Source organism: Sceloporus undulatus, chromosome 1 (assembly GCF_019175285.1).
Source record: "Sceloporus undulatus isolate JIND9_A2432 ecotype Alabama chromosome 1, SceUnd_v1.1, whole genome shotgun sequence".
Taxonomy (NCBI): Eukaryota; Metazoa; Chordata; class Lepidosauria; order Squamata; family Phrynosomatidae; genus Sceloporus; species Sceloporus undulatus.
Genome location: NC_056522.1, coordinates 254,176,536 through 254,191,683, shown reverse-complemented (window position 1 = coordinate 254,191,683; position 15,148 = coordinate 254,176,536). Strand labels below are relative to the sequence as shown.

General features: G+C 43.1%; 1 protein-coding gene across 1 annotated transcript in view; it reads left to right on the top strand.

The window, feature by feature from the left end:
- The window catches only part of KDM2A (lysine demethylase 2A), a 93,860-nt gene that overhangs the window by 48,205 nt on the left and 30,507 nt on the right, over positions 1 to 15,148 (top strand). The window contains exons 5-12 of the mRNA XM_042458845.1: positions 278 to 356; positions 3,243 to 3,289; positions 3,839 to 4,017; positions 4,407 to 4,513; positions 5,723 to 5,816; positions 9,275 to 9,428; positions 10,687 to 10,802; positions 11,673 to 12,038. Of these exons, the coding sequence (XP_042314779.1) occupies positions 278 to 356; positions 3,243 to 3,289; positions 3,839 to 4,017; positions 4,407 to 4,513; positions 5,723 to 5,816; positions 9,275 to 9,428; positions 10,687 to 10,802; positions 11,673 to 12,038 (1,142 nt within the window). The remainder of the gene's footprint in view (positions 1 to 277; positions 357 to 3,242; positions 3,290 to 3,838; positions 4,018 to 4,406; positions 4,514 to 5,722; positions 5,817 to 9,274; positions 9,429 to 10,686; positions 10,803 to 11,672; positions 12,039 to 15,148) is intronic.

The following is a 15,148-nucleotide window of genomic DNA, read 5'->3' as shown; positions in this document are numbered from 1 at the left end:
ATCATTGAAACACCATACCTCCAAAGTGAACTGAAGCAGCTTTATTTTGGCCTGTCTGTATAGGGCTATAGTAAAGTATTTGTAGAACAGTGCCTCCCTTCTCTGGGCCAAAGGAAGGGAGCAAAATTAGGAATCTTATTTGTGCAAATGGCAGATCTACTGCACTACATTTAGTGTCACTATCTTCCAGCCTTTTCACTACTGCTCCCTTTCCTGTTTCGCTTTTGTCAGCTGCTAACTTGTCTGACATGTGTTCTCTCACTTTCTCTCCTGACAGATTTCACAATGGAATACATTCAGCGTGGCGGTTTAAGAGATCCCTTGATCTTCAAGAATTGTGATGGACTTGGAATAAAGTGAGTAGTGTTGTAATGAGAGTTTGATATCTAAAAATAAAGTCATTGTCCCTGGTGAAATAACCTAAATGTGTGCCAGAGTTCCCAAAAGGTCCCTCTTTGTAGCTTTCCAGTAGTATCTGATTCAGAAAAGAATCCTCACCCAGCTGGTTGATGACATATTGGACCTTGGAAACTAATGGCATTGTATCCAGTTCTGTTTGCTGGTATTTTAATTTTCTTCAAGTCTCCTGATCACCAGAGAGAACAGTACAATAGGGTTCTCTGAATCCAGGTGAATTTTCAAAAAAGAAACTCACCCTCCCTCAGTAAAAATTTAAGGAGTGGGCCTAAGGTGTTTGTCTGCTCCTTCTTACCACTTTGATCATGAGACAGAGTGCAACTCTGCTTAGAAAGAACATTTATGTTCCATTGGCTAAAACTTCATCTTCCTCTGAAGAAAACTATGCCATAAATGCTTTATACAAATATCCTGTTCCACTAAACTTGTACTGGTATAACTGCAGCAACTCTCCCATCTGTTGTCGCTGTTCTGTACTTTCAAGTCATTTCTGACTTACACTTATCCTAAGGTGAACCAATGTAGCCTACTGGTTTGAGCATTGGACTTCTACTATGCAAACCAGAGTTGGAATCCCAACTCAGCCATGGAAACTCACTTAGTAATGTGGGGAAAGTCACATACTCTCATCCTCAGAGGAAGGCAAGGCCAAACCCCCTCTGAACAAATCTTGCCAAGAAATTCCCATGACAGGTTTCTCAAGGATCACCATAATATAGCAAAAACATTTCTGTACCACTCATCAGTACACTTAAGCACTCCCTAAGCCATTTACAATGTGTAAGCTAATTGCCCCCAACAAGCTGGGTACTCATTTTAGCGACCTCGGAAGGATGCAGGCCTGAGTTGAGCTTGAGCCCTTGGCTGGTATTGAACTCGTAACCTTGTGGTTTCTTAGTGAGTGGCTGCAGTACAGGCATTTAACCACTACGCCACCAGTGCTCCTTAAGTTTCACCTTAAGTCAGAAATGACCTGGAGGCACACAACAGCAATGAAGGCAGACTTGTCACAGGGTTTCCTTGGTAAGATTTTTGCAGAGGGACTTTACCTTTGTCTTCTTCTCAGGCTGAGAGACTGATTTGCCCAAGGTCACCCAATGAGTTTCCATGGCTGAATGGATTTGAACCCTGGTGTCCAGAGCTCAAACCACTGCACCACACTGGCTCCTAGTACAGCTGTAGTGATATAAAAGAATTGGGGTGGAGGGAATATGTCACATTTCAATATGAAATATCCTCAGGGCAGCTAACTATAAAAAAAATGAAAGCTATAAAATCTATAAAACTAAAAGGGCAGCGACACAATGAAGAAATCACTCTAAGTCTCTCAAATTAAAAGGTTAGAAAAATAACAGATCTTTTGCTGGCATTTAGCTAACAAAAAAGTAGGTGCCAGTCAAAGCTCCCTGTGCAGAGAATTCCTTGGTTGGATTACCACATTTGAGGCAACCACCAGTTTCACGTCTTTGAAATATTCAGATCTAAGAATTTTCAAACCATGAATGAATGAATGAATGAATGGCAACTGTGGCCAGGCTATTTCTGCCCAGGAGTTGCTCACACCAGTCTCGGCTAGTGTCTTAAATGAGGGACAAAGCTAATTTTTTATGGCAGGAGTGGGAATCATGTGGCTCTTCAGAGGGTGTTCTAGCAGCCTTAATTTACATAGAGTGTTGTAAGATATGCTGGGAATCACGGTCCAATAACAGCTAGAAGTCTACATCATTCTCATTTTTGTTGTAAATTTTAATTATTATGGGAGACAACCTTGCATGACTGTGTAGCACAAATGATAGGAGTCTTCGAACTTTGCCTTTTAGAAACATCCCACTAGGTAGCAGTTGATAGGTGAGCAGTTGCTAATCCTTCTTCTGAATGAAGATATGGCTGATGGTATCAGAGCCTGCAGGTAATCCAAGAGAATGAGCAAAATCATGCTTTCTAGTCTCTACAGGCTTTGGACATCTGTGAGATTAGGCAATGTTAGTAGTTCAAGCAATGATCTATGAAACTGGGAGACTAGGGTTGGAAGCACCACTCAGTCATGGGTGACCTTGGGCAAGTCACACTCTTTCAGACTCAGAGGAAAGCAGTGGCAAACCCACTCTGAATAAATCTTACCAAGAATACATAGGTGGCCTTAAGTTGGAAACAGCTTGAGGACACACAACAACAGTTGGTTTTTGACCCAAAACAGATATTAGAGGAGGTTAAAATGAATCCAAATAACCAGTTATACAAAAGTCAGGTTGTGCATTCCACAGAATAACTAGAGTTGAGTGCCACCCGTGCCAGCTGGAAACATTGAGGGCATTCTGATTCAGAGGATTCATGTTCATTACCAGGAACTGCTCTTGTAGACTTTGGTGCACCTGGGAAGAGGAATGGCAGCTAACAGTCAAACTTCATTTGCTCTTGTTCATTGTATAAGTATATTGCTTTTCAGTTCAGTTTTACAAAAAGTGGATTACATTAACATGAGTATCAATTTTATTCTAAGCTTAAAAGATAAAGTGGTGATCCTCTTTTTTGAATTGGGTACGGTTGTGGCTGAAAATGGCTAACAGAATGATAAGTTGAGTGTGTGCTTATCTTCTTCCCCATGCAATATTGGCCTTCAATGAAGACTTGCAACACCTAAAGAGCCAAAGTTGAGAGGAAGAAAAGAGGTGTCCCACCTTCTCATTAGCTCCTTACAAGACACATACATTCTGACAAAATTGTGTAAGCTTGAGGTGCCTCACATAAAAATGCATGGGGGGGAAAATGCATGGAAGACAGACCTACAGTGGGAATGTCATATTTGGTGTCTTTTTCTGTTGCAGGATGCCAGATCCAGACTTCAGTGTGAATGATGTGCGTCTCTATGTAGGTAATTATGCACTCCTGTTCTAAGTTAATCAGGTGAAGTCAGCACTCTGTATCCACAGATTCTTTATCCATGGATTCAAGCTCCCACAGCTTGAAATTTTTTTAAAAAAATAATGTCCAATCAGCAAACTTTGATTTTGCCATTTTATATATAAGGGATATCATTTTACTATGCCATTGTATTAAATGGAACTTGAACATCCACAGATTGTGGTATCCATGGGTGGAACCAAACCCCAGCAAATACTAGGGGCCCACCCTGTGTTTATGTGTGTACACACACACACACACACACACACACATTAATTTGGCATAGAATTTGATTAACATTTTAAATTAAATAGCAAAACTCTAGCCTTTTTGGCAGACAGTAGAAGAATATTTGTTTAAAAGCCAAGGCCCCTAAGTCCCAAGGCCTTAGGTAGAAAATCTATGCCTTCTCCATCATAGGCCTCCTGTCTATTTTTCTTCCATATCTCCTATACTTGCTTTCTATTTTTCCTGTTGCAATTCATAGCTAAAGTAGTCATGTATCTCTGTGTCTAAATAGGGAGTCGCAGGATGGTGGATGTAATGGATGTTAACACACAAAGAGACATTGAAATGACTATGACACAGTGGGCACGCTATTATGAAACTCCAGAGGAGGAGCGAAAGAAACTATACAATGTAATCAGCCTGGAATTCAGTCATACCAGGCTTGAGAACCTGGTGCAAAGACCAAATACGGTTAGTGGGGTGCACTTCCTTCCCTTGGGGACTTCATCCTTAAATAGTCATGGAGAGTAATTCTCTGGTGGGTGCAGTGAAGCAATCAACACGAATATGGATTAATCCATGCGTAATTTTGATCAGACATAATTATGCATCTGGCTTTATCTCAGTATGTTGAGAGTTAAACTTCTTGGTTAGGTATTATAAAATTATAATCTGTTCTCAGAAACTTAAATGAGCTCACTGATCATGCTTCTCAACATACAGTCCTTCATCGTTATTTCACTGAACTACTTTGACAGCTTGGAATTGTATTCTTTGGCATTAAGACTGCCTAGTAATACAGTATTTGAACTGCCTTTGTTTAAAATACAAATTTTGGTCTAATACCTATATGGTTTCAGGTGGATTTGATTGATTGGGTTGATAACATGTGGCCAAGACATCTGAAGGAAAGCCAGACAGAATCAACGAATGCTATTCTAGATATGCAGTATCCCAAGGTGCAAAAGTAAGTTGATTGAGATTTTGTGTGAACAACCTGCCCCCTTCATTGGGGTGAGATTTCAGAATAAAGTCTGTTGCATCTGTATTTAAAACCAGAAACTTAAAAGCACTCCCAAATCTTATCCCAAGCAATAATAGGAGCACATTATATTGTAGAAGGAAATTAATGGGAATTGCAACTTACCCACTGTTCTGATAGAATGGTAGATATTCCTCATGTACTGATTCTGATGGGCCATTCTAGGACAACATTGATTGGTATGGGAATCAGTATTCTGATTGTCTAGAGCAGGGGTCGGCAACCTCCGGCCCGCGGGCTGGATGTGGCCCGCGAAGGCCTTTCCGCCGGCCCCTGCCTGCCCCAGCCGCCGCCGATTGTGGCTTTTCCCTGCTCCCAGGTGCCGCCATTTTGTTTTTCAAAATGGCGGTGGCCTAGAGGTGGAGTCTCGCGCAGCCACAAGAAAGGTCACGCGAGACTTCGCCAAGGCCCGCTGAGGCCGCCGGAGCCCTTGAATGGGGCTCCAGCGGCAGCAGCGGGCCTCTGGGAGGCCCGTTGCCTTCGCCGGGGCCCTCCAGGGGGCTCCCGCCGCGGGCGCAACCCTCTGGGAGGCCCGTTGCCGTCGCCGGGGCCCTCCAGGGGGGCTCCGGCAGCAGCAGCGACCCTCTGGGAGGCCCGTTGCCTTCACCGGGGCCCTCTAGGGGGGCTCCGGCAGCGGCAGTGACCCTCTGGGAGGCCTGTTGCCATCCCCGGAGCCCTCTTGGAGGGCCCCAGCGACGGCAAAAGAGCCGGCAAAGAGGAGGAGGTGTTCAGCGCTGGCGGGCCCCGCCAGCTTTTTTGCCAGCCTCTGAGGGGGAGGCCTGGCCCCCAGGGGGTGGAAGCTCCGCCCCCGGCATGCGGCCCCACCCCGGAGGGTGGAAGCTCCACCCCCGGCACGCAGCCCCGCCCCCGGAGGGTGGAAGCTCCACACACACACACACACACCCTGGCTTCAGCCCCCCAGTTGTCTGAGGGACAGCAACCCGGCCCCCGGTTCAAAAAGGTTGCCTACCCCTGGTCTAGAGATTCTGGATGATGAGAGCTCTTACCCAGAATACAAGTTATCCATACGATACTGTCAGCAAACACTCCAGGGCCAAACATTTATTCAGTTTTTGCATAGAAATGCATGTTTGGACTTTGAGTTGCAATTTCATATTGCTAATTTCATTTCAGGTACTGTCTTATGAGCGTCAAGGGCTGCTATACTGACTTCCATGTAGACTTCGGTGGCACTTCAGTATGGTATCATATCCACAGAGGGGGGAAGGTATTGTGCCAGCAAGTTTTTCTATTTTGTGGAGAAGATTGGGCAGAATTTTTTAAATGTTGCAAGTAGAATCTAAATGGAATTTCTTTCTTGCCTACCAAGGGATTCTGTCAGGTATGAGGTCATTTCTGCTTTTGTTAGCCTTAAACCAGCTTCTCACTAAAAGAAGTAAGGGTCAGAGATGGTATAAATGACTGAAGTATAGGTCTTTTGTCCCCACAGTACACTTGCCCACTGAGGAGCTGCTCTATTATTAGCAACTTCTTTAATTATCTGGGAACTACATGCAGCTTATCAGATGGTGTTTGGCCACCAAGTGCAAAATCTATAGTATTGTGTTGTTGCACAGGATTTTGTAATTCATAGAACGTGAACCAATATTTTATTTATATATATTTATACACACACACACACACACACACACACACACACACACACACGTGTGTGTGTGCTTTAATTAGTTATAATATCTAAATTGACTGCTTTGATGATCTTTTTTTTAAATTATTTTTATTAATTAAAATAACAGTGACAATAAATCATTGTTACAAAAACAAATTATTTTCATTTACATCACGTTTTGTTACTTGTTGCTCCATGCAAATTACCATTTTCACAAATGTTATAATTTCTCTTCCTTGCTCTATGTTTACATATAGTATATACTTCACAAATCTTTGATATCTATGTTTATATTTTAACTCTTCCTATGACTCATCTCAATTGTGTACCTAATCATTCAATTTCCAATATTCTTTGATGATCTTATGTTACATAAACACAATGTGAGTACTTTAAATAAATCTGTTAATGGATCATTCATTGAAATGGTTTCTAAATAACACTGAGAAATTATGTGTCTACTTGATATGCTTTGAAACTTTTAGGCTTGTGTTGAAGTGTTACATAATAATCTGTGTATACTTTCAGGACATCCAGTCACTGGTAGTCTTTCCATCCTATTCCTGTTTTACAAATACTCATGGGCCTTTCATTTAACCTGCTCTGTAAATTGAAACAAATGTTTGTGCCCATATATAATTCATAATTAACTATTACAAGCTATTTCTCAACATATACAGTGTCTGAGTGCATCTAAACATACAATTCTAGGTGGAACATACAATTTTAGACAGTCCATGTTTTCCTAACTCCTTGTACTCTTTCTCCCTCAACACCCTTCTCCTTCAAACTAGAAGTACACAGTTTTGAATTCCTTTCTTTTTAGGTTCCACAAGATTAGGGCAATTCTAGTATTACTTTTCTCCATTGGAAACGTCCTACTGAGAGAAATTATCTATCGGTCATTTGAGTCTCAGTGTTTGGATCATACTTAGCAAGCAATAAGAGAGAGTGTGTAGCAAATACTGTTATGTTTTTTTTTCTCTAGTATGTGTGCTGTTTTTGTGTCATTAATGTTTATGCACATACAAATGCCTACTGAAGGCAGATGTAGCAAATACAATACTAAAAGCCTATTTGAGCCTCTTCTTTTTGAAAGATAGTCACCCCTCCATTTTCACAAACTTGGAATCCGCATCCCTTGCCTGTTCACGGGTGGCAAACAGAGGGAGACAAAATGGAGTGCACCATCATTCAAGCCAATTGGGCTTGAACATTGGTAATTTTCCATCTTCATGGGGGTTCCAGAACAGATCCCCCATGAAAACAGAGGGGCAACTGTACTTTTATTGCCCTATCTGGTTGCCTCCATGCTATCTTAATATAATTTGCATTCATGCTGATTTAGTTATTTTGGACATTCAGTGCCTCTCCACCAACAAAAGTTTATTTTTATATAAAATGTGTAGTAATCTATCCTGGCAATATAACAGTAAAATTAAGTGTGAAAGGCAAGTAATGTGATAGGACTTTTGAAGAGTAAAGTCCATTTTTTCTGAAGATATATATAAATGGGAACTGAATCTTAATTGCAGTTTCCTGTTATCTCCCTTAATATTGAAAAGAATGGTATAACATAGTCTGATCACTGCTACAAAATGCAGGTCATAAAGGTTTCACCTGCACACTGTATTCAGAATTATGGCGTGACTTTTTCTACATTCTTTTCCTAGTCTCATTCTTGGCATATTTCATTGCTGCAGTGACTCTCATTTTTCTGAGATGTGTTAGCTCTGCAAACTGGCCTCTCCAACCAGACTTCCTGTAGCCACACAACATTGTGGCTGCTCCTTACAGTGAATAGTTCTGCTCTCCATTTGCATTTATATCAAGATACATGTAAAACATACAGGATGTGCTCCTGCACTCAGATGGTTGTTGTTCTGCTGCTTTTGGTGTGTTGAGCTAAAGGTCTGATCAGCCATTGCCAGTATAACTGTTTATCCTGCTGGCTGGGGCTGATGGTAAGCATTCTGAAGGCACCAGTTTGAAGAAGGATGTTCCACTATGCACATAGGATGGACAGTGTTGAAGTGGTAGAAGCAAAGAAGTAGTTAAGTAAGGACAGAGATACCGATAGAATGAGCCAGCATGGCGTAATGGTTTGAGTGTTGGACTATGAATCGAGACCAGGGTTTGATTTCCAACTCAATGATAAACCCACTGGGGGACCTTGGGTAAGTCACATGCTCTCAGGGGAAGGTAATGGCAAACCTCTGAACAAACCTTGCCAGGAAAACCCCATGAACCTTAGGGTCTCCATACAACAAAAATGACTTGAAGGCACGCCACACATATACACACACTGATATAATGCTTCAGAAAAGGTCTTGTGGAGAACTTGGTGTTGAGAATCCACTACTTGGAAGGAGGGTAGTTGGAAGAATAAGACAGTACTTTGGGTGCATCCAGCAGCATGCAAGAGGACAGAGAGGTGGGAGTATGAAATATGGAGGAAAGTCCAAGTGATTTAATTCACCTCTTATGTGATTTTTGTCCACATTAATCCATACCTACCAGTTGCAGTTTGAAGGAGGTGACATTTGTGCCTCTCCTCCAGAAGAACCATGATTGGCAGGACCTGGCATGTCTCTAAGCATGTAGTGGGAATTCATGTTTCTTTTTCACATTCAGTATACCCAGTCTGCTAAATAATGTAGGATGTAGGAAGGTTACTAGGAAGACAAACTTTGACAAGTCACTTTCTGTCAGCCACTCACTGCATAGTTTAAAAATGCTGTTCTGAGTCCCTTTTAAGCTTATCTGAGATTATATTCTTGTTGTTGCTATTGTTGTTTGTCTTCAAATCATTTTCAACTTATGGCTACTCTAAGGTAAACCAAGGATTTTTTGGTATGATTTGTTCAGATGGGGTTGCCATTTTCTTTCTCTGAGGCTGAGAGAGTGTGACTTGCCGAAGGGCCCCTCCCAGTGGGTTTCCATGGCTAAGTGGGAATTGAAGAATCCTAATCCGACATTGAAACCAAAGTATTAAATGGAACTCTGGTTTTACAATAGAATACTTTCTTTAATCAGTTTTTTTTTCATGCTTGCAGATCTTCTGGTTAATTCCACCTACTCCCCAGAACCTGGAATTGTATGAAAACTGGCTGCTTTCAGGGAAGCAAGGGGACATCTTTCTCGGTGACAGAGTGTCAAATTGCCAGCGTATTGAGCTCAAGCAAGGCTATACTTTTGTCATACCCTCAGGTAGATGCAACAAAATTTAACAACTTTGGGGCTCGACAGACTGGCATTATATGCCAATGTAGGGGCATGGTGTATGCACACTGGCTCCCCTGACTCTGTCCCCACACCACACACCTGACCAGATAGCGGGTGGTGTCACGCCATGTCTTTGGTCCAGTGTTTACATGCGCTGCACTGAAGAAGTGGCAAAAAGATGCTGCCACTGCAGCTAGGGCACCCTTTCCACAGTGCAAAAAGGAACCTCTTTTTGTGGCTTTTTTTTCCCCCACCGCAGAAAGGCCAGATCGGGGCCACGCATGCCGCAGCCCCAATCAGGCGAGGAAAGGGGCAGCACAGAGCCCCATACTCTTGTTAAAATGAATATATCTTGTAGCTTCTGTGTTAACCTTGCAGTCTGTCCATGAGAGGCTAAGTTGGTCGCTTCCCTGCTTTCCTTCCGCTGGCAGGCAAAGACATTTTTATTTAAGCGAATTTTTAATGGTTAAGCAGGGAAGGTTTTGTTTTGTTTTGTTTTAATTTTTATGGTATTTAATGTATTTTATGGCATTTAATGTGGGAACTGTTTTTAAAAATTTTATTGTAAACGTTTTGAATTTACTATTTTTGGAAACTGCCTTGGGTCCCAGCTTGGGAGAAAGACAGCATATAAATGAAGTAAAATCAATCAATAAATAAAATAAGCAATTGTTGCCTTTTTGAGCCCAGTAATGTCTGCTACACGTGGAAAGATTTAGGAGTACAGGGGAATGGGATGCAGTCAAGGTTAGAAAATAATCTGTTTCAAGTTAAAGTATCATTCCTATGGAAACAAAAACACATATTTTACATGAATGGTGGTAGTAGAACTTTGTATCTTTCAGTGGCCTGTTACAGACAGGCCAAAATAAAGCTGCTTCAAGTCACTTTGGAGTTATGGTATTTCAATGATGCATGCGTCCTAAGAGTCCAAAAGCCGCACCAAAGCCACACTACTGTTCTAAGGACTGGAGTGCAGCTTTGGTGTGGCTTTTGGACTCTTAGGACGCATGCATCATTGAAATACCATACCTCCAAAGTGACTCGAAGCAGCTTTATTTTGGCCTGTCTGTAACAGGCCAGTAATACCAATATCTGAGTCTGAGTCTCTGTAGACAACTTTGAATTCAGAAAGTATCGCAGCAGTTGGAAATTAGAAAGCACAGAAACTCCAGCTTTAGTGGTACAAGGCTTCCAACTCTGAAATGCCAGAATGTGTAATCCATAGGCTCTTTCCTTTCAGGTTGGATTCATGCAGTGTACACTCCTATGGACACCCTTGTTTTTGGAGGTAACTTTCTGCACAGCTTCAACATCCCTATGCAGCTGCAGATTTATAGTATTGAAGACCGTACACGGGTAAGAAGCTTTAAAAGGGGGGTTTCAAACTTGAAAGTCTTGTGCATTTTAAAAGCATTGCTCTCATAGAATTAGAAATTCCCATAGACTTTTCTGTTTATCTTTATTACTTACTTGGTGAATGAAATGAAACTTGGTGAAACAGCTATTTTTCTGGGGAGCATATGGTATTGGGATGTTCTATATTGTTCTTGGAAGGTAAGTGCAGGCATTGGCACTGTGTGGTCTTATATTCTATGTAACAGTTATTACACTACTATCATCACCCTTGTTCAAACCAGTGTTACACTAGAATACTCACACCAAAGAAAACCCGAAAATATCAAGTCATTGCATGAATCACCAGAGAAGGCATGAGTATTCACATTGGCATTCACATTAATCTCCATGTCTTCTGAAAGATGCTCTTGTTGGGCAACAGGTAAATTTAAAATTAAGTGTGTACTAAAGATGTACACAAATTATAATGATATTCCATCATGTTTTAAAGACAGAGAGCATAGGAATTACCTTTCTGGATTAAAGCAAAATTACATCTAATCCAGTAGTCAGTTTCCATCACACTAGATAACCGAGAAAGCTCAAAAGCAAGACAAAACATGATGATGATAATGATGGCCTTCAAATGGTTTGTTTTCCAGCTGTGAAGGCGGAGCCATCCTTCATAAGGGTTGGTTCCGCCTGTTCAATCAGGTAGGACCTAGAATTCTGGGCGTGAACCCTGGGGAATCCATCCCCCTTGTTGCCCAGTCTAGTTCCTGCCTTCGCTCCATCAGGTCACTTTTTTCAGACTCCCTTCTCTTCTTCTTCACCTAAAAAACCCTTTCTTTCCTCTCCTTTCTCCCTTACCTCCCCTCTCCTATGGAGCAGGCTAGACGTGGGATGGAGGAGATGGACAGCCCCCGGATGTCCGGCGATTCCGGACATCTGCCAAGGGCTCCTGCAGCGCGGAGAGAGTTGTCCTGGACTTCTGGTGCGCGGCCCAGAGGCCGCGGGGCACAGCCGGAGGAGGGATATCCCTCGTCTTCGTGCTCTAATGCGCCCGGCCGCTGCAACCTCACCCAAAATCGGGAGGGAGCGGCTCGCTCGGAGGTCTCCAGGAGCGTGAGTAACGCCGCAGCGTGTGGCCGTGTCTCGCCTCAACCACTCCCGCCAGAGTTGGCTAACCTGATGTCTGCCCTTACGGCAGCCATTTCTTCTTCCCTGCCCTCCTCCGATAGGGAGGCTCACCCCATATAGGAGCCCTCGTTAGTTCCTCTCAGGGACTCTGACTCCGAGGGCGACAGGCCTCCTGGGCGGTCTAACAGGACCAGAGAGTCCTCAACCTCCCCTCCTGCCTCCCTTTCATCCAGGGATGCCATTCCCTTATCTGAAAGGCGCAAATTTGCACCCAAACACTCAGAGGCACGCAAATTCAAATCAAAAATGGGAGGGAACCATGCTTCATCCGTTGTTACCTCTGCTCATTCTAAGCTTAAACATAAGCGTAGAGCGCTCTCAAGAGTCAAGTCCTCTAAGCCAAAAAAAGAGACACTCCTCTGAGAATGAGGCCTTATCCAGATCCCATTCCACTTCTGCCTCTGAATCAGAGGAAGGAGAGTGGTCTGATGATAACGAAGTTGTTGAGCCTTCTTCGTCTTCTTCATCCATACTTTTTTGTGCTGATGATTTTCCTATTTTATTAAAAAAGGCCATTATAGTCCTTGAGTTAGATTTAAAAAAAACACCGACTCCTCATCAAGAAGAGACTGATCTTCCCAAGGGCAAAAAAGATTCCTTCCCTGAGCCTTCCCCAGCTAGTGATGAGGTGCCTTTCCCATCTGAATTCATGAGAGTACTTAAGGAAGAATGGACAAAACCTGCAACTGTTAGACCCAATCCCTCTTCTATTAAAAAATTATATTCCCTGCCGCAAACCATGATGTCCAAACTATAGATTCCTCTTGTAGACGCTCCAGTGTCATCTCTCATTACATCTGCCATCTGTTCTAAAGATGGAGAAGATTCCCTTAAATTGCCAGAGGACAAAAGGGCTGGCTCTGCCCTCAAAAGGTCCTTTGAGGCATCATCCATTGCTATCAGGGCCGCCACCTCTACTTGTGTGTTAAACAGGGCTGCTCACCTCTGGGCCAAGAACCTCCTATTAGAGGTGCCTCGGGGCAATCCCAGGCTACGGCCAGGAATTAATAAATTATTAAAGGTCTTGGCCTTTGCTGCTGATTCCTCCCTCAATGTCATTCAGTTTAGTGCCCATGCCCAGGCAGCTTCTATCTCTGTCAGAAGACATTTTTGGCTAAAAAACTGGCAGGTAGATTCTAGAGCTAAACAAAATTTAACTTTGGCTCCCTTCGGGGTTATCAAGCTATTTGGTGAAGTCTTAGAAACTGTCCTTATTGAAACCAAAGATAAGAAAAAGGCTCTCCCTTCCATTCCCTGCCAAGAGGACAAAAAATCATCTTGTCAGGGACAATCTTCCTTTTGATCCTCCCATGGGAGGGGTGGCAGAGGTGGCGGACGACAGTGGTTTGACCAGAGATCTTCCTCTAGATCTCAATACAACATGTCTTTTGGAAGATCAACTAACACAGGACAGTCCAATAATTCCAACTCCTCAGGAAAATGGAATTCATCTACATGACTATCTGGACCTCAGGGTGGGAGGGAGACTACAGCTTTTCTCTCAGATGTGGTCCAACACCACCTCAGACAGATGGGTTCTTTCCACCCTGTCATCAGGATGTCTAACAGAGTTTACGCACCTTGCAAGAGATCATTTTATCACTTCTCCCAGATCCCGCAGACCTCACAAACATCAGTTAACGATAGAAGCCATCGACCATTTGATCCAAATGGGAGCAGTAGAATCCCTTGTCTCAAATCTCTTGCAGATCCTATTCCAATCTCTTCATTGCTCCAAAAAGAGACAAATCTTGGAGAGCAGTCCTCAACCTCAAAAGGGTCAACAAATTTGTGACAAAACATTGATTCCGGATGGAAACGCTCAAAACGATAACACAATCTCTTTGAAAAGGCCTCTCTGATACATCCAGACCACCGCAGATTTCTACATTTTTGTTACCACAACAGACATCTTCAATACAAGTCACTCCTGTTTGTTCTTTCATCGGCCACAAGGATATTCACCAAAATCATGGTTGCCCTAGTGGCCCATTGGCTCCAGGGCCTTCGCGTCTTTCCCTATTTGGACGACATCCTGATTGCCTCATCGTCTCCATAACAGGGAACGAAAGATGTCAATTTCATTCTTACATCTCTACATCTCCATGGTTTTTAGGTAAATCTTGCGAAGAGCCACCTTGTTCCATCTCAAATCATCCAACACCTTGGAGTCATCATAGACACCTAAAGCTACATCTCCTGTCAGAGAGGATCAAGACCATTCAAGATACTATCAAGTCTGTAAAGAAAAGTCCCTCGACAGATCTTCTCCTTCTAGCGAGGCTTTACGGTCTAATGATTGCAGCATCTCAATGCGTCCCCTGGGCTCGTTTTCACTCCCGTGAGTTATAATGGTTGATTCTGCCACACCAGGAGTATATCACTCACCAAATCAACAAACAGATTCCAGTCCCCCACAGAGTCAAATGGTCCCTAACATGGTGGACATCTCATCACATCAGGCAGGGATGCTCGTTTCTACCTCCTCCGCCAGTTTTGATCACAACCGATGCCAGCCTGAGTGACTGGGGAGGCACCCTGGACAATCTCTGTGCTCAGGGACGATGGAACCAGTCTGAAAAATCTCACAGCATAAACTGGGTTAAACAGAGGGCCGTAAGGCTGGTGTTCCTGGCCTTTGCTCAACACATAAAAAACAAAATAGTTCTGTTCCACACAGACAACATGACAACAAAAGCACATCTAAACCTACAAGGAGGGACCAGGTCATTGTCGTTAATGAAAGAAACAGCCATTCTCCTTCATTGGGCGGAAGCCAACCTGTTGTCCATCAAGGCAGAACACATAAAAGGAGAACTAAACACAAAGGCCGATTGGTTGAGCAGGTCAAACATAAACCAAGTGGAGTGGCATCTCCACCCAGAGACGTTCAATCTCATAACTCAAAGTTTAGGGATGCTGTTGGTAGATCTATTTGCATCTCCAATAAACAACCAAGTCCCCAGGTTCTTTTCAAGGTTTGAGACTCAGGGAGCAGAACAGATCGACGCTTTCCACTCTCCTTAGCCAAGAGGTCTTCTTTATGCATTTCCACCAACGGCAGTGATATCACGATGCCTCCAAAAGCTAAGAAGCGAAAGGTCAATGATCATTCTCGTGGCTCCTCATTGGCCAAGAAGGGCGTGGTTTCCAGAGATATCTCAACT